Source organism: Gadus macrocephalus, chromosome 7 (genome assembly GCF_031168955.1).
Source record: "Gadus macrocephalus chromosome 7, ASM3116895v1".
In the NCBI taxonomy this organism is placed as follows: domain Eukaryota; kingdom Metazoa; phylum Chordata; class Actinopteri; order Gadiformes; family Gadidae; genus Gadus; species Gadus macrocephalus.
This window is the reverse complement of record NC_082388.1, coordinates 27,654,816-27,682,781: the sequence shown is the minus strand read 5'-3', so window position 1 is coordinate 27,682,781 and position 27,966 is coordinate 27,654,816. Positions and strand designations below refer to the sequence as shown.

General features: G+C 48.7%; 2 protein-coding genes and 1 long non-coding RNA gene across 4 annotated transcripts in view; 1 reads left to right on the top strand and 2 right to left on the bottom strand.

Moving 5' to 3' along the window:
* The window catches only part of LOC132462155 (uncharacterized), a 306,161-nt gene extending 287,518 nt beyond the window's left edge, over window positions 1–18,643 (top strand). For both annotated transcript variants that reach the window (XM_060057771.1, XM_060057772.1), the window contains one exon: window positions 18,630–18,643. The gene's annotated coding sequence lies outside the window, so the exon portion shown is untranslated. The remainder of the gene's footprint in view (window positions 1–18,629) is intronic.
* On the bottom strand, window positions 2,657–19,250 carry adssl (adenylosuccinate synthase, like). Its single transcript, XM_060057769.1, has 13 exons — window positions 18,945–19,250; window positions 16,881–16,983; window positions 16,716–16,784; window positions 16,174–16,224; window positions 14,164–14,230; window positions 13,624–13,731; window positions 13,001–13,082; window positions 10,471–10,597; window positions 8,024–8,178; window positions 7,441–7,565; window positions 7,027–7,124; window positions 6,485–6,634; window positions 2,657–3,382 (listed from the first exon to the last, which is right to left on the bottom strand). The coding sequence occupies exons 1-13, from the start codon at window positions 19,164–19,166 to the stop codon at window positions 3,330–3,332; spliced, it is 1,410 nt and encodes a 469-aa protein (XP_059913752.1). The 5' UTR covers window positions 19,167–19,250; the 3' UTR covers window positions 2,657–3,329.
* Window positions 19,251–21,302: 2,052 nt separating this feature from the next.
* On the bottom strand, window positions 21,303–24,489 carry LOC132462140 (uncharacterized). Its single transcript, XR_009526727.1, has 2 exons — window positions 22,215–24,489; window positions 21,303–22,173 (listed from the first exon to the last, which is right to left on the bottom strand). It is a non-coding gene; the product is annotated as an uncharacterized LOC132462140 (long non-coding RNA).
* Between the last annotated feature and the right edge of the window lie 3,477 nt (window positions 24,490–27,966).

Here is a 27,966-nt window from a genome sequence, read left to right as displayed (position 1 = left end):
AAAGATCTCCACATCCATCAGTCGTCATACTGGTTCTTTAATAACCACATCTTCAGCCACATTATTTATGGAAATCCTGGTATTAAATGTACATTTAAAACCTGCGATCAATCAGTTCAGACTATTCCTTTATAATCATCGCACACGGATCCACTTATTTCCAAAGAGACACACACACACACACACACACACACACACACACACACACACACAATAAAGGCTCCTTACTTTTTCCTCTGGCTCTTCCTTCACCGGTTGCTTCAACGTTTTTCTAGGGAGCCTGAATCCACAGGGAGAGAGAGTTAGTTCAGCAGTTAACCGTCGCACCAGCGCCAGAAACGTGAAGGCTTGAGGAGGAGTAAGGCTTCAGGAGGAGTAAGGCTTGAGGAGGAGTAAGGCTTGAGGAGGAGTAAGGCTTGAGGAGGAGTAAGGCTTGAGGAGGAGTAAGGCTTGAGGAGGAGTAAGGCTTGAGGAGGAGTAAGGCGACAGGAGGAGTAAGGCGACTGGAGGAGTAAGGCTTCAGGAGGAGTAAGGCTTCAGGAGGAGTAAGGCTTCAGGAGGAGTAAGGCGACAGGAGGTGAAATGCGACAGGTCTGCGATCACAGAGACCGGACGCTTGGGCGGCGGGGAGATGAGTGAGCGTCTGATGACTGGACTTCGATTATGAGGAGAATTCTTCTTTTTTTTTTTTTTCAATTAACTCATCTCACATTCATGAAGCCTCGTTTGTGATGACGCCGGAGTTCCTTCGGCCGCACACTGAGGCTTTGCAGACGTGTGCAGTTCAGGCCACTAAAGAGGCACTTTAGAGCTACGGGAATATGTGGGAGAAACACCGTATTGATGTTCTCTGGTAAAGCAACAGTATTACAGAGGAAAGGAGGAACAGAGGCTGTGAGGTGCATCTATCTGATGTTACAGTGCGGAGGTGTAAAGAGGCCTCCGCGGTGTATAAAGTACACATCTGTGTAGCATTAGAGGAGAGGAGGAGCAGAGGCTGTGAAGCTGAACCAGAGATGGTTTAACTAACGCCTGATCAACACCCGTACAAATGTTTTGCGCAAAGGCCAACTTGGACGGCTCCATGAAATAAACTGAATCCCAGTACATAAAGGTGCAGACGGGGGAAAGGTCAAGCCCGGTGTGAAAGGTCAAACCCCACTCCCACCAAACTAACGTCGCCCCACGCCAGAAGCCCATTGGCTGAATAAGATTCAAATATTAGCAAGATATTTGTTCAGGAACAGGTTCTGAGCGGTGACATCGCTAACACCAGTAGAAGAACCACTGAGCGGCTTCACAGCTTGTAATGATCCGGTTAGAATCCATTCTGCCCGTTAATCACATTCCTGTACAAGGCTTTCACCATGGAGGGGGGGGGGGACATACTGAAGGAGGGGGGGGGGGGAGACATACTGAAGGAGGGGGGGGGGACATACTGAAGGAGGGGGGGGGGGGGGGGGGGACATACTGAAGGAGGGGGGGGGGGACATACTGAAGGAGGGGACGACGACATACTGAAGGAGGGGGGGGGGGGGGACATACTGAAGGAGGGGGGGGGGGGGGGAACATACTGAAGGAGGGGGGGGGGGGGGGGAACATACTGAAGGAGGGGGGGGGGACATACTGAAGGAGGGGGGGGGGGACATACTGAAGGAGGGGGGGGGGACATACTGAAGGAGGGGGGGACGACGACATACTGAAGGAGGGGGGGGGGGGACGACATACTGAAGGAGGGGGACGACATACTGAAGGAGGGGGGGGGACGACATACTGAAGGAGGGGGGGGGGGGACATACTGAAGGAGACGGGAGGAAACAGCAGCTGTGTGTGTGTGTGTGTGTGTGTGTGTGTGTGTGTGTGTTTATTCAATAAAATATTTCAGTTTAAGGCTCAATTTAGACGGATGATCAAGACAGATAAACCCAATTTTGGCGTTAAGTTCTCACTTTTTATTCCGTGTTTAGACTTTTTTTAGGGGAAATCTGCGTGCATACGGTGTGTGTGAAATTCTATGCAGTATGCATGGCAGGTGGCTTGCTTGCCTGTACTGCACAGGATGTGACATAATGCGTACGTGACGAGAGCCAGCGTGGGAAGATGAGAGCACTTCTGCGTCGTTAACCCTTTAGGCGGAAACACAACGGTAAAAAAAGTGGTTTCCCTTTTTTGCGTTTTCAAGCACCGAAAACGCTGTCGCCGTCTAAACGAAAGGCACATCTGATCAAATATTGTGTCGTTTTCACCCGATAGGCCGTTTACACGACTACGCTAAGGTGGGGCTGAGGTTCATGATCGTTAAGATATTAAGACCGTAATACGTTTCTTTGAGAAAGGGCACCTATGTTACTACCGCTCACCAGCCTTAAGAAGCCATTTTAAATCCTTCCAGTTGTGACATCACCAGCGGAAGGGTCCACAGCGAACGAGACATGCGCCAAGCCACCAGTTGGTACAGTCTGCCAGGAAGGCCACTCCCACTTGTGAGGCCACAACTGGATCCACTCGGACATGGCTCATCGTGACTCCTCCCCCTCACACATCGGACAACTCCATCGGCACGTGTAACTACACACGTATCAAATCTCTGTAGCTCTCCACGATTGGTAGAAGAGTTGGTAAGGCTGGTAAACAAACTCACCCAGAGGCACGAAGGTCAAATGAAGACATTTATTAACAGCAGTAACAGTCAGTGAATCACAATGAAATGGAAGAGCATGGGAAACAGGAACTATTGAAACCAACAAATGTCACGGCGACCTCTGACCCCCCCCTGACCCAGAAGGACCCGCTGGCTCTCGACCCCTGCCTGGTCACAGGGCAGGGGTCGAGAGCCCCAGGGACAGGGGGGCTCTGCTGCTGGTCACTAGTGGCGCTGTGGTCATTTACAGGATGGACCATCAATTAACATTTCAAAAACAAGAAAAATAATCTGGTTCATCTTCTTTTGTTATTTTATAACTTTATTATTGTCCCTCACACTGCACCAATAGTGTAGTTGATTAAAAACAGGATCCAAATGAACCGAACAATGTGTACTTCCAGTAGTATAAAGATGTAAAATGATCTCTAGTCCGTTATAAACCCTACGTCTCCAAGTCTTAAATGTTCAGACTAAACCCTCAGAAACAACGTCCAGACCAACTGAAGTTCACCTCCGCTTTAAAAGACTCTAATAAATACCCAATGTATCGTGAATCCATCTTAAATTACACAAATTGGAAGAATTACCGGAAATGTCGAAAACAACTAAAAGTGAAGGCGAGCGCCTGGGCAGTCTGTGGTCTGATCCGCCTCCGGCCGTCCCATTGGTTCAGAGGAACCACCAATCAGAACAGCTTGATCATGCTCTCCCGGGACTTTCCGACGCCGACCCATTTAACTGAAGAAGAAGAAAGAAAAAAACAGGAAATAAAAAAAAAACGCAGAAAGATGAAACATGAGCGGCTTCTTCCTGAAAGACCGGAGTGGTTTAGTTACATTAGAGCAACAAGCTGTCACTCACACACAGCTAGACACACACACACACACACGCACACACAGCTAGATGCACACAAGCACACAGCTAGACACACACACACACACACAGCTAGACGCACACACACACACACACACACACACAGCTACATGCGCGCCGCACACACACACACACACCGCTAGAAGCGCAAACAGACACACCGCTAGACACACACACACACACACACACAGACATACATATAGACACTCACATCGCTAGACAGACAGACACACACACAAACACACACAGCTAGAGTTAGACTCACAGGTACACAAATACAGACAGGGACTCACAAACCTAGACAGACGTACACAGACGTACCAACTAGGGGTGTAAACGTCACACGACCCCTTTGTTGTTTTGTGTACACGGTTAACCGTTTCTTTATTAATTAATGAATTTGTTACTTTATTTTAAAGTGGACCGCAGTCGCGCTACAGGGGGATTATTTGTTCATCAACACACCGAGCAGAATGATCGCAAAGAGAACATTTGTTTGACTGGTTGCCATGGTTATCTCTGTGTGGTTCATTAACAGTTGCGGTGTTAATTAGGATGTTGTCAGCTTACTGTTACATTAAACTGTAATCAGACAACGCGGTTATATGCTATAGACCCGAAAGTATCTGTGGTATAAAGGCTGGGACGAATTTCTAATTATAAATATGTACACTTTATGTTGGAAGTATAGACCGCCGCTATTCCCAATGAAACGATGGGCGGTGATTGGTCTTCAAAACGAGAGCTGGTAAACACGCTGCAGACCCTAGAGAGTAGAGTATCTGTGGTATAAAGAGCTGGTAAACACGCTGCAGACCCTAGAGAGTCGAGTATCTGTGGTATAAAGAGCTGGTAAACACGCTGCAGACCCTAGAGAGTCGAGTATCTGTGGTATAAAGAGCTGGTAAACACGCTGCAGACCCTAGAGAGTCGAGTATCTGTGGTATAAAGAGCTGGTAAACACGCTGCAGACCCTAGAGAGTAGAGTATCTGTGGTATAAAGAGCTGGTAAACACGCTGCAGACCCTAGAGAGTAGAGTATCTGTGGTATAAAGAGCTGGTAAACACGCTGCAGACCCTAGAGAGTAGGGTATCTGTGGTATAAAGAGCTGGTAAACACGCTGCAGACCCTAGAGAGTCGAGTATCTGTGGTATAAAGAGCTGGTAAACACGCTGCAGACCCTAGAGAGTAGAGTATCTGTGGTATAAAGAGCTGGTAAACACGCTGCAGACCCTAGAGAGTAGAGTATCTGTGGTATAAAGAGCTGGTAAACACGCTGCAGACCCTAGAGAGTCGAGTATCTGTGGTATAAAGAGCTGGTAAACACGCTGCAGACCCTAGAGAGTCGAGTATCTGTGGTATAAAGAGCTGGTAAACACGCTGCAGACCCTAGAGAGTCGAGTATCTGTGGTATAAAGAGCTGGTAAACACGCTGCAGACCCTAGAGAGTAGAGTATCTGTGGTATAAAGAGCTGGTAAACACGCTGCAGACCCTAGAGAGTCGAGTATCTGTGGTATAAAGAGCTGGTAAACACGCTGCAGACCCTAGAGAGTCGAGTATCTGTGGTATAAAGAGCTGGTAAACACGCTGCAGACCCTAGAGAGTCGAGTATCTGTGGTATAAAGAGCTGGTAAACACGCTGCAGACCCGAGAGAGTAGAGTATCTGTGGTATAAAGAGCTGGTAAACACGCTGCAGACCCTAGAGAGTCGAATATCTGTGGTATAAAGAGCTGGTAAACACACTGCAGACCCTAGAGAGTAGAGTATCTGTGGTATAAAGAGCTGGTAAACACGCTGCAGACCCTAGAGAGTCGAGTATCTGTGGTATAAAGAGCTGGTAAACACGCTGCAGACCCTAGAGAGTCGAGTATCTGTGGTATAAAGAGCTGGTAAACACGCTGCAGACCCTAGAGAGTAGAGTATCTGTGGTATAAAGAGCTGGTAAACACGCTGCAGACCCTAGAGAGTCGAGTATCTGTGGTATAAAGAGCTGGTAAACACGCTGCAGACCCTAGAGAGTCGAGTATCTGTGGTATAAAGAGCTGGTAAACACGCTGCAGACCCTAGAGAGTCGAGTATCTGTGGTATAAAGAGCTGGTAAACACGCTGCAGACCCTAGAGCAGGGATGGGCAACTTTCATGATAAAGAGGGCCACATTTTTCATCATAACCATCGGAGGGCCACATGACTGCACACTTCAACTAAACGTGAGCTGAGAGAAGCTACACAATTTTGAATTTGGTAGATATGATTTCCTGTATTCTGGTGCATTTTGGGGATGGCCACTACCTAAAAAATCATCCAGAATCATAACCCATGTACGGTATGTTAATTGAACCAACATACATTAATTTCATGTTTTCCACGCTCAAACAGCCACATGAATGGTCAGTATTTTTATCAGTGCAAAGGGCTCACATACAACATCATTCAATGAAGTCAAAAAACTGACGGTGGCCCAACATTAAGTGCAACAACTCAATGAACTCAAACCCAACAAGCATGATATTCATTGCAGTTGTAGTAGTTGTAGTGGTGACTTAAGTGGATATCTTTAATGAATGATATCGCTTCTAAGCAAACTAGACGCATGGGTTTGCCTTCGAATTCTATGAATTCTTCTCATCTTTCTTGACCGAGTTTTCTGTAACTCGAATTATTATTATTATTATTATTATTTTTTTTTTTATTATTATTATGTGCGGGCCTGACTGAGTGAGGCCGCGGCCACTGAGTGAGTTGCCCATCCCTGCCCTAGAGAGTAGAGTATCTGTGGTATAAAGAGTTGGTAAACACGCTGCAGACCCTAGAGAGTCGAGTATCTGTGGTATAAAGAGTTGGTAAACACGCTGCAGACCCTAGAGAGTCGAGTATCTGTGGTATAAAGAGTTGGTAAACACGCTGCAGACCCTTGAGAGTCGAGTATCTGTGGTATGAAGGCTGGGAGGACTGTCGAGCTCTACCTGGGACCTGTAGGAAGTCCTCTATGAAGTGGACGTAGTCCCGGGCCTGGGGGGGCAGGTCCTCCATGCTGCGGACCCCCTCCGTGCTGCAGCACCAGCCGGGGAGCGTCTTATAGTCCACCTTCACGCGCGTCAGCACGTCCATGTTGGCTGAGGCACCGGGTAAACACACACACACACACGTTACACACACACACGTTACACACACACGTTACACACACGTTAACACACACACACACGTTACACACACACACGTTACACACACGTTAACACACACACACACATTACACACACACACACGTTACACACACGTTAACACACACACACACGTTAACACACCGGGTAACACAACAGTCCACCCAGTGACGGTGTGAGTGAGTCTATGTGAGTGAGTCTATGTGAGTGAGTGAGTGAGTGAGTGAGTGAGTGAGTGAGTGAGTGAGTGAGTGAGTGAGTGAGTGAGTGAGTGAGTGAGTGAGTGAGTGAGTGAGTGAGTGAGTGAGTGAGTGAGTGAGTGAGTGAGTGAGTGAGGGTCCACCTACCGGGGAAGCTGGGCAGGACCTCCCCGTCCACCTTGTACATGATGCCCACCTTGATCTCCTCGAGCGTGTCCAGGATGTCCAGCTTCGTCAGAGCGATTCTGGACAGGAAGGAGAGAGCATCCATCATCTAGCCCGCAGGAAGTGAGGTGGGAGAGGGCTGGGGGTCAACTACTACACTGGGGCTCCTAACCAATGGAACGGAAAGTCCCGCCTTCTCCTCTAAACCCCTATAACTGAAGGTCCCGCCCTCTTCCCTCTTGTCCCATGAAACAGAATGACCCGCCCTCCCCAATCAAACCAATGTAACAGGAAGTCCCGCCCTCTCCACTAACTAATTCGGACCCGTTGGTTCTGATCCAGGGTTCCGAGGTTAGCTCCGCCCCCGTAGGAGCGCGGCCTGTGATTGGTCCTTACGCGCTGAAGCCGTTGACCATGTGGGCGTATCGGACCAGGATGAGGTCCAGCCAGCCGCACCGCCGCTTCCTGCCCGTGGTCACGCCCACCTCCCGGCCCCGGGACTGCAGCAGCTCCCCCGTAACCTGAGGGGGGGGGGGGGGGGGGGCACAGGGGGCGTCAGGGGGGGGGCAGAACCAACACACGGGGGGGGGGGGGGGGGGGGACACAGGGCCCTCAGGGGGGCCCTCAGGGGGGCCCTCAGGGGGGCCCTCAGGGGGGCCCTCAGGGGGGCCCTCAGGGGGGCCCTCAGGGGGGCCCTCAGGGGGGCCCTCAGGGGGGGCCCCAGCAGCAGCACTGAGCTCCGGGGGTCCTGATACGGTCGGCTGACAGCGGACTGATACCGATTAGTAATCAATACTGTGATCCATTGGAGCCGCCGGCCGAGAGACCCAGCGGCCCTGCTGCCTCAGGGAGGGGGGGGGGGGGGGGGGGGCGTTACGCAGCAGTAATGTACACATTAATGTGCAGTGAGGACGTCATCAGTGCAGTACTACTGCAGTAGTACTGCAGTAGTACTGCAGGAGGGTGAGGTGGTACTCACGTTGTCCTGCTCGGTGGGGAAGGCCCCCACCCCCACCCTGGTGGTGTAGGCCTTCACCACGCCGTAGACACGCCCCACGTGGCAGGGGGGCACGCCCAGCCCCGTGCAGACCCCGCCCACCGTGCAGTTAGAGGACGTCACAAAGGGGTAGGTCCCTGGATCAATACACACGATTATTAATGCATAGCCGTCCCTGGATCAATACACACGATTATTAATGCATAGCCGTCCCTGGATCAATACACACGATTATTATTAATGCATAGCCGTCCCTGGATCAATGCACACGATTATTATTATTAATACATAGCTGTCCCTGGATCAATGCACACGATTATTATTATTAATACATAGCTGTCCCTGGATCAATACACAGGATTATTATTATTAATACATAGCTGTCCCTGGGATCAATACACAGGATTATTATTATTAATACATAGCTGTCCCTGGATCAATACACAGGATTATTATTATTAATACATAGCTGTCCCTGGATCAATACACAGGATTATTATTATTAATACATAGCTGTCCCTGGGATCAATACACAGGATTATTATTATTAATACATAGCTGTCCCTGGATCAATACACAGGATTATTATTATTAATACATAGCTGTCCCTGGATCAATACACAGGATTATTATTATTAATACATAGCTGTCCCTGGGATCAATACACAGGATTATTATTATTAATACATAGCTGTCCCTGGGATCAATACACAGGATTATTATTATTAATACATAGCTGTCCCTGGATCAATACACAGGATTATTATTATTAATACATAGCTGTCCCTGGATCAATACACAGGATTATTAATATCAATACATAGCTGTCCCTGGGATCAATACACATTAGGGCTACAACAACAAATTGATAAAATAGATAAAAATCGATTACTAAAAGCGTTGGCAACAAATTTGCTGCAGACGGCGTGCAGACGGGCTCGGAACAGTCATTCAAAGCAGCGGTACAAATCACACAACCGGACGGTGTAGAAAGTCCCGTCAGTTAAAAATAGTGATGCAGTTTTTAAATCCATGTTAAAATCGGCAGAATATAGAGATAGTTAGCTTAAAAAAAAGTAGCAAACCGTGTGAAATGTGATGTGTTCAGGTCGGCTCGGTAATATGATTGATGTGGTCAAATGCAAAATATGAGATTTTGGCGAAAACATGTTTACCCAGCAATATTAAATAGATAGTAAAGATGGAATTATGACCTGTTTAACGTCCTATCTTGAGCTATGATCATCTTATCAGCAATTAAAGCAATAATACAAGTTATATTTCAACAAAATAATAGAAAAGTATCAACAGTGGTATCAATAAAGACTTAGAGCGTTAAGGAGTCTCGAAAATGGTATCCATATCAATAAAAATGATCATCTCATCTGAGAGAAATTAAGATGATTTAATTTATTTTTAACCGTTAGTATTTACCGGCTAAAGATCTTATCGGTTGACCGGTTAACCATGGACATCCCTTATATACTGTATATATAAATGTATCATACATTGTATGTTTTTTTTGTGTTATCCCAGTTATGTTTTTTATTTTTTTCTATCATTTAATATTACTTTTAATAGTACCGGGACGTTGGAGTCTGCACTGTGAATTTGAAGTATTGTTCCGTTTTTGAATAAAAATGCGGCAATTACAAATGTTTCTTTTTTTATCCAATTCACAGATTAATCGAATATTAAAATAATCGTTAGTTGCAGCCCTAATACACATGATTATTACTAATACATAGACGTCCCTGGAGATCAATACATAGGATTATTAATATTAATAATACATGGAGCCGTCACAAAGGGGTAGGTCAGAGGGGATCAATACATATGATTATTAATATTAGCACATAGACGTCCCTTGGGATCAATACGTATGATTAATATTAGTACATAGACGTCCCTTGGGATCAATACGTATGATTAATATTAGTACATAGACGTCCCTGGGGATCAATACGTATGATTAATATTAGTACATGGACGTCCCTGGGGATCAATACGTATGATTAATATTAGTACATAGACGTCCCTTGGGATCAATACGTATGATTAATATTAGTACATAGACGTCCCTGGGGATCAATACGTATGATTAATATTAGTACATGGACGTCCCTGGGGATCAATACGTATGATTAATATTAGTACATAGACGTCCCTTGGGATCAATACGTATGATTAATATTAGTACATGGACGTCCCTTGGGATCAATACGTATGATTAATATTAGTACATAGACGTCCCTGGGGATCAATACGTATGATTAATATTAGTACATAGACGTCCCTGGGGATCAATACGTATGATTAATATTAGTACATGGACGTCCCTGGGGATCAATACGTATGATTAATATTAGTACATAGACGTCCCTGGGGATCAATACGTATGATTAATATTAATGCATGGAGCCGCTCACCGAAGTCGATGTCGAGCAGGGCTGCGTTGGCCCCCTCCACCAGGATCTTCTTGCTGGGCCCGGTCAGAGCTTGGTGCATGAAGTACACGCCGTCCGTCACCAGGGGGCGCAGCCGGACCACGTAGCTCTGCACACAAGCTGGCTTTAGACCACGCCCACTCACAGGGTCGCTTTAGACCACGCCCACTCACAGGGTCGCTTTAGACCACGCCCACTCACAGGGTCGCTTTAGACCACACCCACTCACAGGGTCGCTTTAGACCACGCCCACTCACAGGGTCGCTTTAGACCACACCCTCTCACAGGGTCGCTTTAGACCACACCCTCTCACAGGGTCGCTTTAGACCACGCCCACTCACAGGGTCTCTTTAGACCACGCCCACTCACAGGGTCGCTTTAGACCACACCCACTCACAGGGTCGCTTTAGACCACGCCCACTCACAGGGTCGCTTTAGACCACGCCCACTCACACTCTTAGAACACACACACGCTGTCTTAAGGTACGGCCACACCAACCGCGTTCCCCGCGTAAGACGGGTATAAAATGGGCCATTTTTCCATAGGGAACCATTGGTTTACGCGCGTATGAGCTGCGTAGATGCGCTACATGCGCTAAAGCAACATTTTAGCCGCGTTAGCCGCATATGAGCTGCGTATATACGCACCTAACGCGCCTCCGCCCGGAGTTCAAAAAATTGAACTTTCAACGCTCCAACGCGTGATGCTTAGCCGCGATAGCCAATCAGCGTGGAGCTTGACCCGACGTCCCTGCAGAGAGTAGTGACGCTTGCACAGAAGCATACGGCGGACATCTTTCATTATTCTGGGTGGAAATAGTAACATAGTTACGCCATTAAATGCGTTTATGGAAACATTTTTAGCGAGAAATGTGCATTTTACTTTCATAATGTTCGCTCGGTGAATGTGAAGGATGTTTGGTTTGATAGTTATGACGAAGAGGGAACGCTCCGTTCACTTGCATGGACAGAGTCTCTGATTGCTAAGCAACCTCAACGTCTTGGCGGACTATTTCTCTGCTGATCAACACTAAGAATGCTGGAAACACACCAGACACACCATGTGAAGTTATTTAACCCGATTATTGTTATTCATATCCGAGATTATTTAATCTAACCCGATCTAAACTCTATCACCCAAACACGGCGGCGTTTGGGTTTCCTACCTCGGACTCCTAAATCCAGCGCAGCCACTGGCGCGTTAGGCGCGTTGAACCATTTTTGTGACACACAATGATCAAGCAACATTTTAGCTGCGTTACGCGCGTAAATCTTATGCGGGTTACGCGTTTGGTGTGTTCGTACCTTTAGAACACACACACACACACACGCTGGTTTACAACACACTCTCTCTTAGAACACACACACGCTGTCTTAGAACACACACACACACACACACACACACACACACACACGCTGGTTTAGAACCCACTCATAGGCTCCCTTCATAAAGTCTCTGAGTACCTTGAATTGCACGATGTTGATTTATTATATATTCTATTTATTATACATTATATACACTACCGTTCAAAGGTTTGAGGTCACTTAGAAATGTCCTTATTGTTGAAAGAAAGGCTGTTTTCTTCAATAAAGCTAGCATTCAGCTAATCAGAAATACAGTCCAGACATTGTGAATGTGGTGATGACTGTTCTAACTCAACGGCTGATTACTGATGGAATATCTCCAGGGGTACAGAGTGGGTCTAGTGGTACGGCCTGGGGGGGGGGGGGGACTCACCTCCAGGGGTACAGAGTGGGTCTAGTGGTACGGCCTGGGGGGGGGGGGGACTCACCTCCAGGGGTACAGAGTGGGTCTAGTGGTACGGCCTGGGGGGGGGGGGGACGACTCACCTCCAGGGGTACAGAGTGGGTCTAGTGGTACGGCCTGGGGGGGGGGGGGGGCTCACCTCCAGGGGTACAGAGTGGGTCTAGTGGTACGGCCTGGGGGGGGGGGGGCTCACCTCCAGGGGTACAGAGTGGGTCTAGTGGTACGGCCTGGGGGGGGGAGGGGGGGCTCACCTCCAGGGGTACAGAGTGGGTCTAGTGGTACGGCCTGGGGGGGGGGGGGGGGCTCACCTCCAGGGGTACAGAGTGGGTCTAGTGGTACGGCCTGGGGGGGGGGGAGGGCTCACCTCCAGGGGTACAGAGTGGGTCTAGTGGTACGGCCTGGGGGGGGGGGGCTCACCTCCAGGGGTACTGAGTGGGTCTAGTGGTACGGCCTGGAGGGGGGGCTCACCTCCAGGGGTACAGAGTGGGTCTAGTGGTACGGCCTGGGGGGGGGGGGGGGGACTCACCTCCAGGGGTACTGAGTGGGTCTAGTGGTACGGCCTGGGGGGGGGGGGGGGCTCATCTCCAGGGGTACTGAGTGGGTCTAGTGGTACGGCCTGGGGGGGGGGCTCATCTCCAGGGGTACAGAGTGGGTCTAGTGGTACGGCCTGGGGGGGGGGGGGGCTCATCTCCAGGGGTACAGAGTGGGTCTAGTGGTACGGCCTGGGGGGGGGGGGGGGCTCACCTTGAGCTGCGCCAGCTCCCCCTCCACGTCCAGGTTCAGGGTGGGGTACATCGTGAGGAAGTGGTCTGCCAGCACGCGGAACCTGGGGGGGGGGGGGGGGGGGGGGGGAGTTAGGGGGTGAAGGTCGTCACCAACAGAGACTACGACAGGCGGCCATTAGGAGCTACAACAGGAAATAGAGCAACTAATCACGCCTGAGGCCGGGCAGCCAATCAGAACCGGTTTGTATCGACAGTCAGTATGAAGTCTAGAGGTCAGCCAGAGGTCAGCACAGAGGTCAGCCCCGAGGTCAACCAGAGGTCAGCCCGGAGGTCAGCCCAGGGGTCAGCCCAGCGCTGCGTCTCCATGGCAACCCGGCTCAACAAAATAGATCCCGTTCACGTGGGAACGCCGTCGGCGAGGACATGACCGCTACCGGATCACCGTGGAAACTAGTTTCACCTCTGGAACCCGCTGATAAAACCCAGACTGACGGACGACCGGTCGGAACCAGAACCGGAGACCTGTGGCCGCCGCTGACATCACCAGCAGTATAGTCCCCCACAATGCAAAGCTGCGCCCCGCCCCCACAATGCAACGCTCCCCCCCGTCGCCCACAATGCAGTTGATGAAGAGCCGCTTACTTCTCCTCGAACACGGGGAAGTCTGACACCAGGTCGCAGATCCGGAGGCCGTTACGGGCCGCCTTGGAGGAGTAGGCGGGGCCTATGCCCTTCTTGGTCGTCCCCAGACTGATGAAACACACACACACACACACACACACACACACACACACACACACACACACACACACACACACACACACACACACACACACACACACACACACACACACACACACACACACACACACACACGTTAACATTGAAAACAGATCCGGATGTGGGTGTGTCTGATCGCTGGGGGAGGAGCCTGACTTGGTAGTGGGTGTGTCTGATCGCTAGGGGAGGAGCCTGACGTGGTAGTGGGCGAGTCTGACTTCTGGGGGAGGAGCCTGACATGGTAGTGGGTGTGTCTGACTGCTGGGGGAGGAGCCTGACGTGGTAGTGGGTGTGTCTGACTTCTGGGGGAGGAGCCTGACGTGGTAGTGGGTGTGTCTGACTACTGGGGGAGGAGCCTGACGTGGTAGTGGGTGCGTCTGATCGCTGGGGGCGGGGCCTCACTTCTTGCCGCCCTGCTGCTGTCTCTGCTGCTCCTGGATCCCGTCTACCGCCTGGTGGAAGTTGAACACTGCAGGACGAGCACAGTCAATAACCCCTCAATAATCAATACTGTACATAATAACAACACAATCAATACTGTATATGATAACACCCGACATCTATCAGTAATAAATAAAATGATAAAACACCTCATTAATAAATAGCTTATTAAAGACTTCTCAATATTCAATACAGTATTAAATTACACCTTAAACCTCTAGATCATTGGTTTTCAAAGAGTTCGGCCCGCGGGCCAACGGTGGCCCGCAGAAACATTCCTGGCGGCCCGCATTGACCATAGATCTAAGTAAAATAAAAAATAAAAAATTTAAATTAATTTTAACAAAAATTAAATAAATATAAAGAGAAAAGTCGACTATCTCTAGCTTTCAATTAAATCCTGTTATTTGTTCGTTTTAATCCGACTGTACATTACTTTGAAAGGATGAACCTCAGTTTTGTGATTTAGACCTCACTTGACCTCCCTCCCAGCGGTCCACGGTGCAATGCTTTTTTTCACCAATGGGATGCTGACGTTTGCCGACCCTCAATTTTGGGTTCCTAAATTGGCCCTCAGCTGTCAAAACATTGAGAACCCCTCTTGGGGATACTAAATCATCAAAGTCTTATAAACATTTGTTTTGTACTCCAGAGTGACAACAAAGTGCAAAACGATGTGCCATTTCCTATTTATTTTATCAGTTTCAGTGTGGAGAAACTGTGTTCCCAAGAGGCTGAGCTGACAGGAAGGGTTGCAGCAATCTTGCAAAGTCTAAAGAGCGCAAAGGAAACTTCCCTGTTCTGTTCTTTCCTCCTTTCATGACAGCTGCTATAAGAACAGCAAGTCACTTAAGAAATGAAATCGTTTTACTTAGCTTCGACTCTTGCAACAGGAGAAATCGTGGCTCTTTCTCCAAGAGTAGTCGCTGAGCTCTCATTTAACGAGAAGCAGCAGCACAGTGTTTGGGTAAGCCGCTCTAAGTTACCCGTGTAGAACGTTGCGTCAAATTAGTCCCGTAAAATCAGTAAAATCAGTTATTTTATTTGGTCATCACGGGGGGCCACGGACATGTCTAAAGGGGCACTGGCCCCTGTGGGCCCCCGTGTAGACTCGCCATTGATGGCCCGTGTTGTAGCAATGTTCCCTACCATGATAAAAGCACCCTGCAAATTCGTAGGCTGTGTTTGTACTCGGGACATATCCGTCTAGGAAGAACGGTCCATATTGAACCTCACCACGATTGAGAGCACGGTGAATCTCCACAATCCAAACCAAAACTCCAGGCAGGTTGTCAGCCCGACATCTAACCCAGAGTGCCCTCCATTTAAATAAATTAATTAGAATCAGTTAAATTACTATCTATTGCTTAATAAGGTAACAAAATGGTGATTTAGCTTATGGCGCACTTATGAAAGCCCTTGTGCAAAAATAAGAATTTTAAGAACTGGTTGATGGTGGTTCCCCACGTGTGTAAGATAATGTTTTGATTTGCAAAGCAAACCATTTCTGTTCCCTCTTTCTTCATTTGTCACGTGAAGTCGTTCCCCATTTTGTTATACTTTTCCATCATTGCCAGTAACATTTTTTTTATATAAACAAAAATATAAATATATATAAAGAGAAAAGTCGACTCTCTCTATCTTTCTATTAAATCCTGTTATTTGTTAGTTTTAAACCGACTGTACATTACTTTGAAAGAATGAACCTCAGTTTTGTGATTTAGACCTCACTTGGCCTCCCTCCCAGAGGTCCACGGTGCAATGCTTTTCTTCACCACTGGGATGCTGACGGCGTTTCCCGCCTCCTTTGGCGGCCCTCAGTCAAATATTGGGTTCCTAAATTGGCCCTCAGCGGTCAAAAGTTTGAGAACCCCTGCTCTAGATCATCAATCACTTTCAAAATGGCACACAACACCTCTGAATAATCAATAGATTATTAAGCATTGATCCATCAGACGACCCTGGACTCACCGATGTGAGCGCGGTCGGAGATCTTCAGCCTCTCCTCCCAACCCTGGAGACCTGAGGACCACAACACCATCAGAGGACTAGATACACACTAGATACACGCTGGATACACACTAGATACACACTAGATACACACTAGATACACACTAGATACACACTAGATACTGGAGTCCACAGCACGGATCAGAGAGCTAGATACATACTAGATACAAGCTAGAGTAGATACACAGTAGATACACCGTAGATACAAGCTGGAGCAGATACGATGCCATTTTCCCTCTGAACCAGACTCTGACCCAGACTCTGACCCAGACTCTGAACCAGACTCTGAACCAGACTCTGAACCAGACTCTGAACCAGACTCTGAACCAGACTCTGAACCAGACTCTGAACCAGACTCTGAACCAGACTCTGAACCAGACTCTGAACCAGACTCTGAACCAGACTCTGAACCAGACTCCGACTCTGAGCCAGCCTCTAGGCTCTGAGCCAGCCTCTAAGAAGGCTCTTCAGCAGACTACCAGGCCGGTCTGAACGTCTCGTACCTTTGCCTTTCTGCAGGTTCTTCTCCGCCTCATCAAACAGCCCTGGTAGGTGGATCACCACGCCGTTACCTAGGTTACAGAAAAACACGCTTCAATCAGACGGCTCAACGGACGGACATGTTGGATGTGTTGGCGCGTCGCGTGGTGACGGTGGGAGGAGCCTACCGATGAAGGAGAGGGCCTTCTTGTTGAGGACGCCGCTGGGCAGCAGGTGGAAGTCGTACTCCACCGAGTCCACCACCACCGTGTGGCCCGCGTTGTTCCCGCCCTGCGCACAAACACAGCAGCTTAGCACTAGCGTCATGTCAGCTTTAGCCTCCACAGGGCCCTCTTGATGCATTCAAAGCACATTGAGCTTAGCTTCATGTTAGCGTAGCTTCAGCCCCAACACACGGCCCTCTTGATGCCCTGCAGAAGAAACTTTAAACTTTAGAAAGTTTAAAAGTTTAGAATAATGTTTCATGCATCCAGTTCGTCTTGATTAACGCGCATCATGGTTCCTACGCGAGCAGCGTCAGAGCGGGGGCCAGGAGTCAAACCATACAGAGAACCACGAGACTCAAGACGTTGGCCTGGAGGGCAGAGGCTGCAGGGCCTGGAGGCTGCAGGGCCTGGAGGGCAGAGGCTGCAGGGCCTGGAGCCTGGAGGGCCTGGAGGCTGCAGGGCCTGGAGGCTGCAGGGCCTGGAGGCTGGAGGGCCTGGAGGCTGCAGGGCCTGGAGGGCAGAGGCTGCAGGGCCTGGAGGCTGCAGGGCCTGGAGGGCAGAGGCTGCAGGGCCTGGAGGCTGCAGAGGCTGCAGGGCCTGGAGGCTGCAGGGCCTGGAGGCTGCAGGGCCTGGAGGGCAGAGGCTGCAGGGCCTGGAGGGCAGAGGCTGCAGGGCCTGGAGGCTGCAGGGCCTGGAGGGCAGAGGCTGCAGGGCCTGGAGGCTGCAGGGCCTGGAGGCTGCAGGGCCTGGAGGCTGCAGGGCCTGGAGGGCAGAGGCTGCAGGGCCCAACGCCTCGGCCAGGGCCAACACGGCCAGTCACACACCAACACGCCCGAAGCACTTAATCTACGCACTTATCGTATGTCGTATTTAGGTATAGTAATTAGTCATGTAGCATCTTATCCTACCTATCTCTGTTGTGTACGGGGAATGGGTTAACCTAGTGATGGTTAGCGCTTGGTTCTATGAACCTCCTTACTGTACAGAGTCTACAGACAGAGATATATTGTTGTTTCTCTTTCTTCTGACGAATGTACTATTTGAGTCACCCTGAAGGTGAACAGATGGACGTCAGGCGCCTCAACCAGCTGAGCCTGGAACCCTCACCGCCCGGGGGGGGAGGGCTCTAAGGTACCTCCAGATAACAGAGTCTACAGACAGAGGCCAGTCAGCTGCAGAGCACCACCGGGCCGCCCCGGGCAGACTACTCGTTGGTTAAGACGTCGTTATCTCAGCGTGGAGGCCACGAGATGGCCGCCAGAACCAACCCCCGCTCCCCCACACACACACACACACACACACACACACACACACACACACACACACACACAGAGAGAGAAACACGTTGTAGGACAGGCCCCGTCCGGTACCAGAGAGGCCTCTTGAGGCCATGACCCCTCTATGACGTCTTCGGATTTGAGTCCTTTTCCCAGGAAAAACTTTGTTGTTGTTTAACGTTTTTCTCTGTGATGTAAAGAAGACTACAAAATAATTCTTTCTTTTCAATCATTGGGTTTTAGTTGTTCTCCACTAACTCAGTACGAGTTACTCCCCGTCCCGCTCCGGCTCTGGTCTGAGTTACATCAGCAGAGGAGCGGGATGTCTTCACATCAGGCCGTTCTGGACTTGACTGGAATGTGCGTCCTTCTGCACAACAACACTGGCCTCGCTGGCGCACCCACCGTAGTTACACAACTCCACATCCTGGAGCCACACTGCTCAAGACAAGTGTGTGTGTGTGTGTGTGTGTGTGTGTGTGTGTGTGTGTGTGTGTGTGTGTGTGTGTGCGTAAACATTTCTGGGATGGCGTGAAGGACAGCTCTCGCGTGGGTACCCTCGCCTGTTCTCGCGAGACCGCAAGGTCATTTTTATATACAAACACACACTATGCTTCTAGCGCTAGCCGCAGATGTCGAAGACTGTAGAGGACACCGCGTTGGACACACAACTCCACAACACAAGCACAAGCACACGCATTAAGACCAAAGCCTTTCTTGGCTTAACATGTGAGTCGGGTCTCCATACCTGGCACCGGCACACGATGTCCGCGTCCATGGCCAGCAGGTCCACCACCTTCCCCTTGCCCTCGTCGCCCCATTGCGCCCCCAGCACCACCGTCACTTTGTTCCGCGGCTCCTTGTGGGAGCGCAGCAGCTCGTGGAGGCCGTCCCGAGCCCGCTTCAGCACCGGCTCGCCGTTCACCTTCGCTGCTTCTTTGCCGTTAGACATCGCGCTGTTGGACGCCATGCTGCACTAGGGGAGGCGCTCTGCTCCGGGAATCAGTTTACCGCGTTTCACTGCGACGGAGGAAGTGCAGTTCTCTTCGCGGCCACTAGGGGGCAACATGGGGGAGAAGTGCAGTTCTGGACCCGGCAACCAGGGGGAAGCATGGGGGAGAAGTGCAGTTCTGGTCACGGCCACCAGGGGTGAGAAGTGCAGTTCTGGTCCCGGCCATCAGGGGGCAGCATGGGGGGCATACGTGCAGTTCTAGTCCCAGCCACCAGGGGCTATACGTGCCGTTCTGGTCCCGGCCACCAGGAGGCAGGACGGGGGCGATTACAGCTTTGGATGACTGGCGAAGGGAATACTGCATAGTACAGTAATAAGAATAAAAAAATAGATAAAAATATACAGACTACAAAAACATATTCAAACTACAAATATGTGTGTACATATTTATAGATATATATACTGTAGTAAGATGTGTATACAAAATTATATACATATTATATAGATCATTAGAGCAGTGGTTCCCAAACTTTTTGTGCCCAAGGCACACCAAAGGACAAATAAAAATTTCAAGGCACACCTATTGTGCAAAATAGCCTTATAACACGTGTTATCACTAATATCATCTGTTTATCTGTTAAGTTTATAATTATTTACTAATGCCAAATAAGATGTGACAAAGACAACTATTCTAGTCATGAAATATTTATCAACAAAATAAATCACAAAAATATTTAAACTTTATCAAATTGGGCTTAATCAAACACACCCATTTCAACCAGACAGGTGAGGCAAAGGAAACAGAAATTCAGCAGAGAACTGTCCATGAGAAAGCTGCATGGTCCTGAATCTGACCCACAAATTATAACTAACATTTAGAATCAGGCTTTTTTTGTAAATATTCTGCCTACTAACAAATCAGTGGGACACATGTGCCTGTCGGGGTGCACAGATTTTTTTAATCCTTGGTGGCACGGAGGAGAGGGCCACTCGCAAGTCCTGCTCAACAGTGAGCCGTGACCTGGTCTTGTTCTTCATGTAAACAAGAGTGGAGAACGCCAACTCACACAGGTAGGTGGTGGGGAAATGAAGAAGTTGGTCGATAGCGTGGTGGGAGATGGTTGGATATTCTGATGCACAAACCAACCAAAACTGATCGAGTGTGAGCTCACTAAATTTCAGTTTCAGCGTGCGGTCCGCACGGAGCTCTGCGCTCTCCTCTTTCTCCTTCATAGTGAGCTTCTCGTTTGAGGACTCGGACTCCTGGTTGAATGGGTCTCGGATCCAGTCATTGTCCTCGATGTACGCCACAAGTGGAAAATAGCGCTCAAACCTCTCTTTTAAGGTCTGAAGGTGTTCGTCATCATATATAGCGCGCTCACTGGCTTTGATGTGTCACAGTCTAAATTAAATTCCCACCTGCGCAACTGCGCGAACAGCGAAATGTGGGATCCTCTTTCAGGATTTTTTTAATAGTTTTTAGATAAAGAGTTTGCCTCTGTATTATGGAATGAGTGCATTCAAAGTAGTATATAGTAAATTAAAATAATTATTTTTGTATAGTTGTATACTATATTGCAGTAGGCTATGGTTGTCACAAACCACATACATAACCAAGCAGGGTTTTACACCTCATAATATTATTAACCATTTCAAATGACGAATGACTCATGCATGAACAGCATGATGGCCCCGGGGGGTGGTGGAACATGGTGATGTGTTATTGATATGTTGTAGATATGGTTAAAAGTGTTATTACTTGATGAAGATATGTTTTACATGTTTATAGATCTTTGGAGGAAGTAATCTGCACAGCTGTTAATTGTCTTTGTTACTGTAGCATGGTATTGGAATAGGCCTACCTACGATAATATAACATAACTAGTAGTAACTAACTATTATTAATTATTCATTATTATTATTCTTCATGTTTAACCTCTGTTTTCCTTTTATTCCTAGTCTGTTTTACATAGTTTTGAATGATGACTATATGCTCTGTAAGGTGACCTTGGGTGTCTTGAAAGGCGCCTCTAAATTAAATGTATTATTATTATTATTATTACTTAATTACTTTAGCTACTCTCTTAGTTGTAACTTATAATAACTCTTCTCTGATTTAATGTGTTCCACTTTAAACCACATCCACACACAAGACCGCCTTGTTTTACTTTATTTCAGCAGCATAGACCGTAGTACAATAGAACATATAATAATATAACAACCAGTACAATATTAGATACAGTACACTGTACAGAGACTCCAGTAGAACCAGTATAATATCAGTACACTGTACAGAGACTCCAGTAGAACCAGTATAATATCAGTACACTGTACAGAGACTCCAGTAGAACCAGTATAATATCAGTACACTGTACAGAGACTCCAGTAGAACCAGTATAATATCAGTACACTGTACAGAGACTCCAGTAGAACCAGTATAATATCAGTACACTGTACAGAGACTCCAGTAGAACCAGTGTAATATCAGTACACTGTACAGAGACTCCAGTAGAACCAGTATAATATCAGTACACTGTACAGAGACTCCAGTAGAACCAGTATAATATCAGTACACTGTACAGAGACTCCAGTAGAACCAGTATAATATCAGTACACTGTACAGAGACTCCAGTAGAACCAGTATAATATCAGTACACTGTACAGAGACTCCAGTAGAACCAGTATAATATCAGTACACTGTACAGAGACTCCAGTAGAACCAGTGTAATATCAGTACACTGTACAGAGACTCCAGTAGAACCAGTGTAATATCAGTACACTGTACAGAGACTCCAGTAGAACCAGTATAATATCAGTACACTGTACAGAGACTCCAGTAGAACCAGTATAATATCAGTACACTGTACAGAGACTCCAGTAGAACCAGTATAATATCAGTACACTGTACAGAGACTCCAGTAGAACCAGTATAATATCAGTACACTGTACAGAGACTCCAGTAGAACCAGTGTAATATCAGTACACTGTACAGAGACTCCAGTAGAACCAGTATAATATCAGTACACTGTACAGAGACTCCAGTAGAACCAGTATAATATCATTAACAGTTCAAACTGTTTTTACTCGTGACTGCATCAAGATGGACGCCCGTCGTGATTGGCTCCTGGGGATCGCCGTGGCGACCGGTCGTTAGTGGGGTCCTACACAGCAGTGGCCTATAAAACTGACAGGCAACTTGAGGACGACTGGCTGTCAATTCATAGGTCATCACCCTGCGCCCCGACAAGCTGTCACTCAAACACATGCTGTCACTCAAACACGCACTGTCACTCAAACACACAATGTCACTCAAACACGCTGTCACTCAAACACACGCTGTCTGTCACTCAAACACACGCTGTCACTCAAACACACTGTCACTCAAACACACTGTCACTCAAACACGCCGTCACTCAAACACTCACTGTTGTGTCACTCACTCCTTTCCCGCCACAGAGGATCATCTCCAGATGAGGTCATCTGCAGATAACGGACCAATCAGCACAGAGGGCCGACAGGAAGGGGCCCCCGGGCCCCCAGGTGAGTGCGGCGCCCCCTGCACGTAGCAGCACTTCCACTGGAAGGAGGAGCTTCCACATGGAGTTGCTGTTACAGGCAGTGAGCGCCATGGGCCTCCAACACCCCCCCCCCCCCCACATGGAGCCGCGCCGTGACTTTTACTTTGAAAATACGAGCTACTCTGACGTTACTACAAACACTACTCACATGACATCATTTAAGTACATTTACTCTGAAAGTACGAGCTTGCTTGACGTTACAACAGACACTGTGTACCGTGGCTTCCTCCCTCAGTCCTGGTTGGGGGGGGAGGGGCTCCAGCTTCAGAGACTTCTGGAATGAATGAAGAGAGAGAGAGAGAGAGAGAGAGAGAGAGAGAGAGAGAGAGAGAGAGAGAGAGGGGGGGGGGGGATAAGAGAAATCAAAACTCAATAAAAGCATAAATAAGGTGCACTTTGAGCCTGAGATAAGTGTCAGAGCAGCCCTGACTTTGACCCGTTTCCTGCTCTGGGTTTACGAGGGCCTCTGGGGCCAAAGGCCAGCAGATAAGGCTTTATGGCGCTGTCAACACGAGGAGGTTTCAGTGTGTGTGGACACGCACACACACGCACACACACAGGGTGTGGTGGGGGACATTAAGCAGCCTAATGTGGGTGTTAAGGCTCCCTGCTCCTAAGGAGACACAGACTCCTTTATGCTGAAGGGAGGGAGGCCTGAAGGAGGCCGGGTCCTCCTCAGGCCTCCCTCTGCTGCCAGAGAGGAGCCTTCACTACCCGGCCTAGGCTCCTAACTAGGAGCCTACTAGTTCACTACTAGGCCTAGGCTCCTCACTAGGAGCCTACTAGTTCACTACTAGGCCTAGGCTCCTCACTAGGAGCCTACTAGTTCACTACTAGGCCTAGGCTCCTCACTAGGAGCCTACTAGTTCACTACTAGGCCTCCTCACTAGGAGCCTACTAGTTCACTACTAGGCCTAGGCTCCTCACTAGGAGCCTACTAGTTCACTACTAGGCCTAGGCTCCTAACTAGGAGCCTACTAGTTCACTACTAGGCCTAGGCTCCTCACTAGGAGCCTACTAGTTCACTACTAGGCCTAGGCTCCTCACTAGGAGCCTACTCGTTCACTACTAGGCCTAGGCTCCTCACTAGGAGCCTACTAGTTCACTACTAGGCCTAGGCTCCTAACTAGGAGCCTACTAGTTCACTACCCGGTCAAGGCTCCTAACTAGGAGCCTAGACCTGGTAGTGAACTAGAATCTTTGAGCCTTGAGCCTTGAAGAGGAGAGTCATGAATGATAACACAGTGGTAACACACTCACTTACACATTTCCCCTTCCGAATCCATCCATCATTGGTAACAACATAGCGTTAAACGTTTTTCTCTTTCTGCCAAAGGGTCTGAACCCAGGCTGCCTCGTTCTCAGCCTCATGAACGTCCCAGGAACGTCTGACGTCAAACCGTCTTAACGAAGGCGTCTTTAGGAAGTCTTAACGAAGGACTCTGAGGTCGAGCCCCAGGCTTAACGAAGGCGTCTTTAGGACGTCTTAACGAAGGACTCTGAGGTCGAGCCCCAGGCTTAACGAAGGCGTCTTTAGGACGTCTTAACGAAGGACTCTGAGGTCGAGCCCCAGGCTTAACGAAGGCGTCTTTAGGACGTCTTAACGAAGGACTCTGAGGTCGAGCCCCAGTCTTAACGAGGTCTAGAAGCCATTAACTCACCTGGTGCGGCCGCTGGCTCCACAGGAGGTCGGCTCTGGGTGTGGCGGTCGACGACTCCCGACCGGAACCTCCGAGGGCAGGAACCCTCACCCTCACCCTAACCCTCACCCTCACCCTCACCCTCACCCTGACCCTCACCCTCACCCTCACCCAGCTGATACCGACTGGCCCCCCAGTCCCCCGTTCCCGCGCTGGGCTGAGCTGCTCCTGGCAGGGGGACCCGGGCTCAGTGTGCCGAGGACGGCCGCGCCGCGCGTTAAGAAGCCCGCGGCGGCCGGCGGTTAATGGTTAGCCAGCGGGTCAATGTTTAACCGGCCCTCCCCTCGGCCACTTCCTGATAGCGGCGGCGGCGGGGAGCGGGGGGCAGCGGGGGGGGCAGCCGCGCCTCTACAGTATCTCAGGAGCCCGAAAGCTTTAATTGTTAAATATTAATTGTGTTATCGCAGCGGCTGTTTAGTCGCTATCAGGAAAAATCAGTTGAAGTCAGAGGTTGATTAATCTTTGTGATGTTTGTGGCCTTGTCTGAATTACATTATGACATGATGACATGATGGCTTTAGACCAGTCCACTGCCATTAGGATGAGGTCACTTTGCTGCCCACTCATTCTCTCTCTCGCTCTCTTTCTTAACACACACATACATATATTTTAAATATATATTTATCTAACAAACACAGACACATTCTCAACCACACACACACACACACACACACCACTATTGCTGTCTCATACACACACTCTCACTAACACACACACGTTCTCTCTCACACGCACACGGGCGCAGAGTGGTGGATATAAACAGATATGAGCGCTGACAGTATGAAGCAATAAGACTCTGGACTATGGAAACAATAAACTGTTTTACCCGCAGCCCGTTGTCTGTGATACGGTTAGGAGGAAGAAGTGACAGCAGCATATCTCACTAGAAACGACAACGATCCAAAACATGTTTAGGACTCCAGTTTAGGTATCATGGTAGTGGTGTAATAATAAGGGAGATAAGACTAGTAAGAAAACACGCCAAGAAATCACAATAGCGTGACGATGATCCATGTTGACCTCGGAGCCTCTTTCACTTTCTAGGGCTCAGTGCTATGGAATAATAGCTATATTTACATCTATATAGATGTATATATCATATATTACACGTGAATTCTAACAAAATATCAAAGAACCTGGGCCCAGGGTTTCAAAAGTAATCCAGTGGGATTTCGGATCACGGATTGGATCAAATCCTGGAAATGGGTTTTTCAAAGCAAAAGAGGGATTCAGAACTGGGATCAGATCATGAAATCAGATTTAACATTTGATCTGGATCAAACCTGCCCTTTGGGATCTATTTGATCCAAAACAAACGGATTATACTGATCCCATCGGAAGGGTGGATTGGTTATCCTGAAAGTGGCGTTTGGATCAGTGATCCAATCCAATGCTCCTTTAAAAATTGACATAAAATTAAGATGGATCAGGTGATCCTGGATAGCAGAACATGGGTTTTCCATATACGGATCAGATTACATTTTACTTTAAACTGGGCCCTGATGTTTATATGTTGCTGGTCAACCCAGCGACGGAAAATTTCTCAAAGTGAGGTCATTTTTAATACATTACATTGATTTCGAGGTAAACTGAAGTTCATGTACTTCAACAAACACGATAAGCCTAACTACTCCTAAAACCTTTACGATGTGTAAAGTGCACCCTGTTCAGCCCTGAGTAGTGGTAGTTAGTGAGTTAGTCAGTCGGCACCCTGGTCCCTGAACGTGATGAACCGACACACTATCTTATCTTAAGACAGGGTGCGGCCGGGCCAGAGTCCAGCGTCTTCCAGAAGGAAAGAGAAAGCAGAGAACCTCCTGCCAGGCCTCTGGCTGGGAAACACTGACAGTTCTAGTGTAGATTTAATAAATCCCACCTTTTACCACCACCAACATTGTGTTTATTTTTCTATGTCATGATATTTTTAGCATTCTTGAGGGTTATTAGTTGTACAGCCAGCCGTAACATAACAATTCCATAAACTGTAACGAGCATAAAACACCTTCATCCAGTAGAGGCCAGTAAGGTTCAGTAAGGTACATTTAGGTGCATTTATGTGCATTAAGGTTCAGTAAGGTGCAGTAAGATGCATTAAGGTTCAGAAAGGTGCATTATGGTGCATTATTGTGCAGTAAGATGCATTATTGTGCAGTAAGGTGCATTAAGGTGCATTACGGTGAATTAAGGTTCAGTAAGGTGCATTAAGGTTCAGTAAGGTGCATTAAGGTTCAGCAAGGTGCATTAAGGTTCAGTAAGGTTCAGTAAGGTGCATTAAGGTGCATTGCGCTGCAGTAAGTTGCAGTTCATTCTCCTGGCTTTCCAGTGAATTTGTTCGGTTTGCTTTCGTTTTGTAATAAAAATAAATCTTGTTTATAACAAAGAGTTGACCATTTATTCTTCAATGTACATACATTTGATGAAACGATCACTAGAGTAAAAAGGCACCAACTTATTTCCATTCTAAATCAACTTGCCGCCCACTACAAATAAAATACCAACATTCAAGAACCAAACCCGCTCCAGTTCTTCTTACAATCCTGATGCAAGACTTTATTAATCTACGGTAGTTACAGTACCCTGACCAGCCGACAACACTAAGACGTTTCTAGGAGAGCAACAGAATTTAAATCCATTAGAAGACCTTCTGTCCACTACTCAATCGTGAGGTTAAATGACTAAACAGTGAAATCTGCCAGCGCTTAACTTCTAATGATCGGATTCTACCTCAGTAGATTAACAAGACAAGGTTAGGGTTTATTCTAGGTAGACAAACAAGAATCAAACAAACATTGATAAAAACATTTAGAAACAGAAATAGATAAAGTACAGACAGAAGACCCTCCCCCAGGAGGTGGACCCATGACTCCTCCTTTACGGGGGGGGGGGGACCCTAGGAGGGGTAGGATCACTCCTTGATGTGGGGGGGACGACGACCCTAGGAGGGGTAGGATCACTCCTTGATGTGTGGGGGGGGGGGGGACCCTAGGAGGGGTAGGATCACTCCTTGATGTGGGGGGGGGGGGACCCTAGGAGGGGTAGGTTCACTCCTTGATGTGGGGGGGGGGGGACCCTAGGAGGGGTAGGATCACTCCTTGATGTGGGGGGGGGGGGGGGACCCTAGGAGGGGTAGGATCACTCCTTGATGTGGGGGGGGGGGGACCCTAGGAGGGGTAGGATCACTCCTTGATGTGGGGGGGGGGGGGGGACCCTAGGAGGGGTAGGATCACTCCTTGATGTGTGGGGGGGGGGGGGACCCTAGGAGGGGTAGGATCACTCCTTGATGTGGGGGGGGGGGGGGACCCTAGGAGGGGTAGGTTCACTCCTTGATGTGTGGGGGGGGGGGGGACCCTAGGAGGGGTAGGTTCACTCCTTGATGTGTGGGGGGGGGGGGGACCCTAGGAGGGGTCGGTTCACTCCTTGATGTGTGGGGGGGGGGGGGACCCTAGGAGGGGTAGGATCACTCCTTGATGTGGGGGGGGGGGGGGGGGACCCTAGGAGGGGTAGGATCACTCCTTGATGTGGGGGGGGGGGGACCCTAGG

Coding starts and splice junctions, on each gene's coding strand:
- adssl (XM_060057769.1), bottom strand. CDS start 19,166: ATGGCGTCCAACAGCGCGATGTCTAACGGCAAAGAAGCAGCGAAGGTG. Junction 14,231..16,173: donor CTCCGACCGCGCTCACATCG/GTGAGTCCAGGG, acceptor CTCGTCCTGCAG/TGTTCAACTTCCACCAGGCG. Junction 3,383..6,484: donor GGACTTCCTACAGGTCCCAG/GTAGAGCTCGAC, acceptor CTTCTTCTTCAG/TTAAATGGGTCGGCGTCGGA.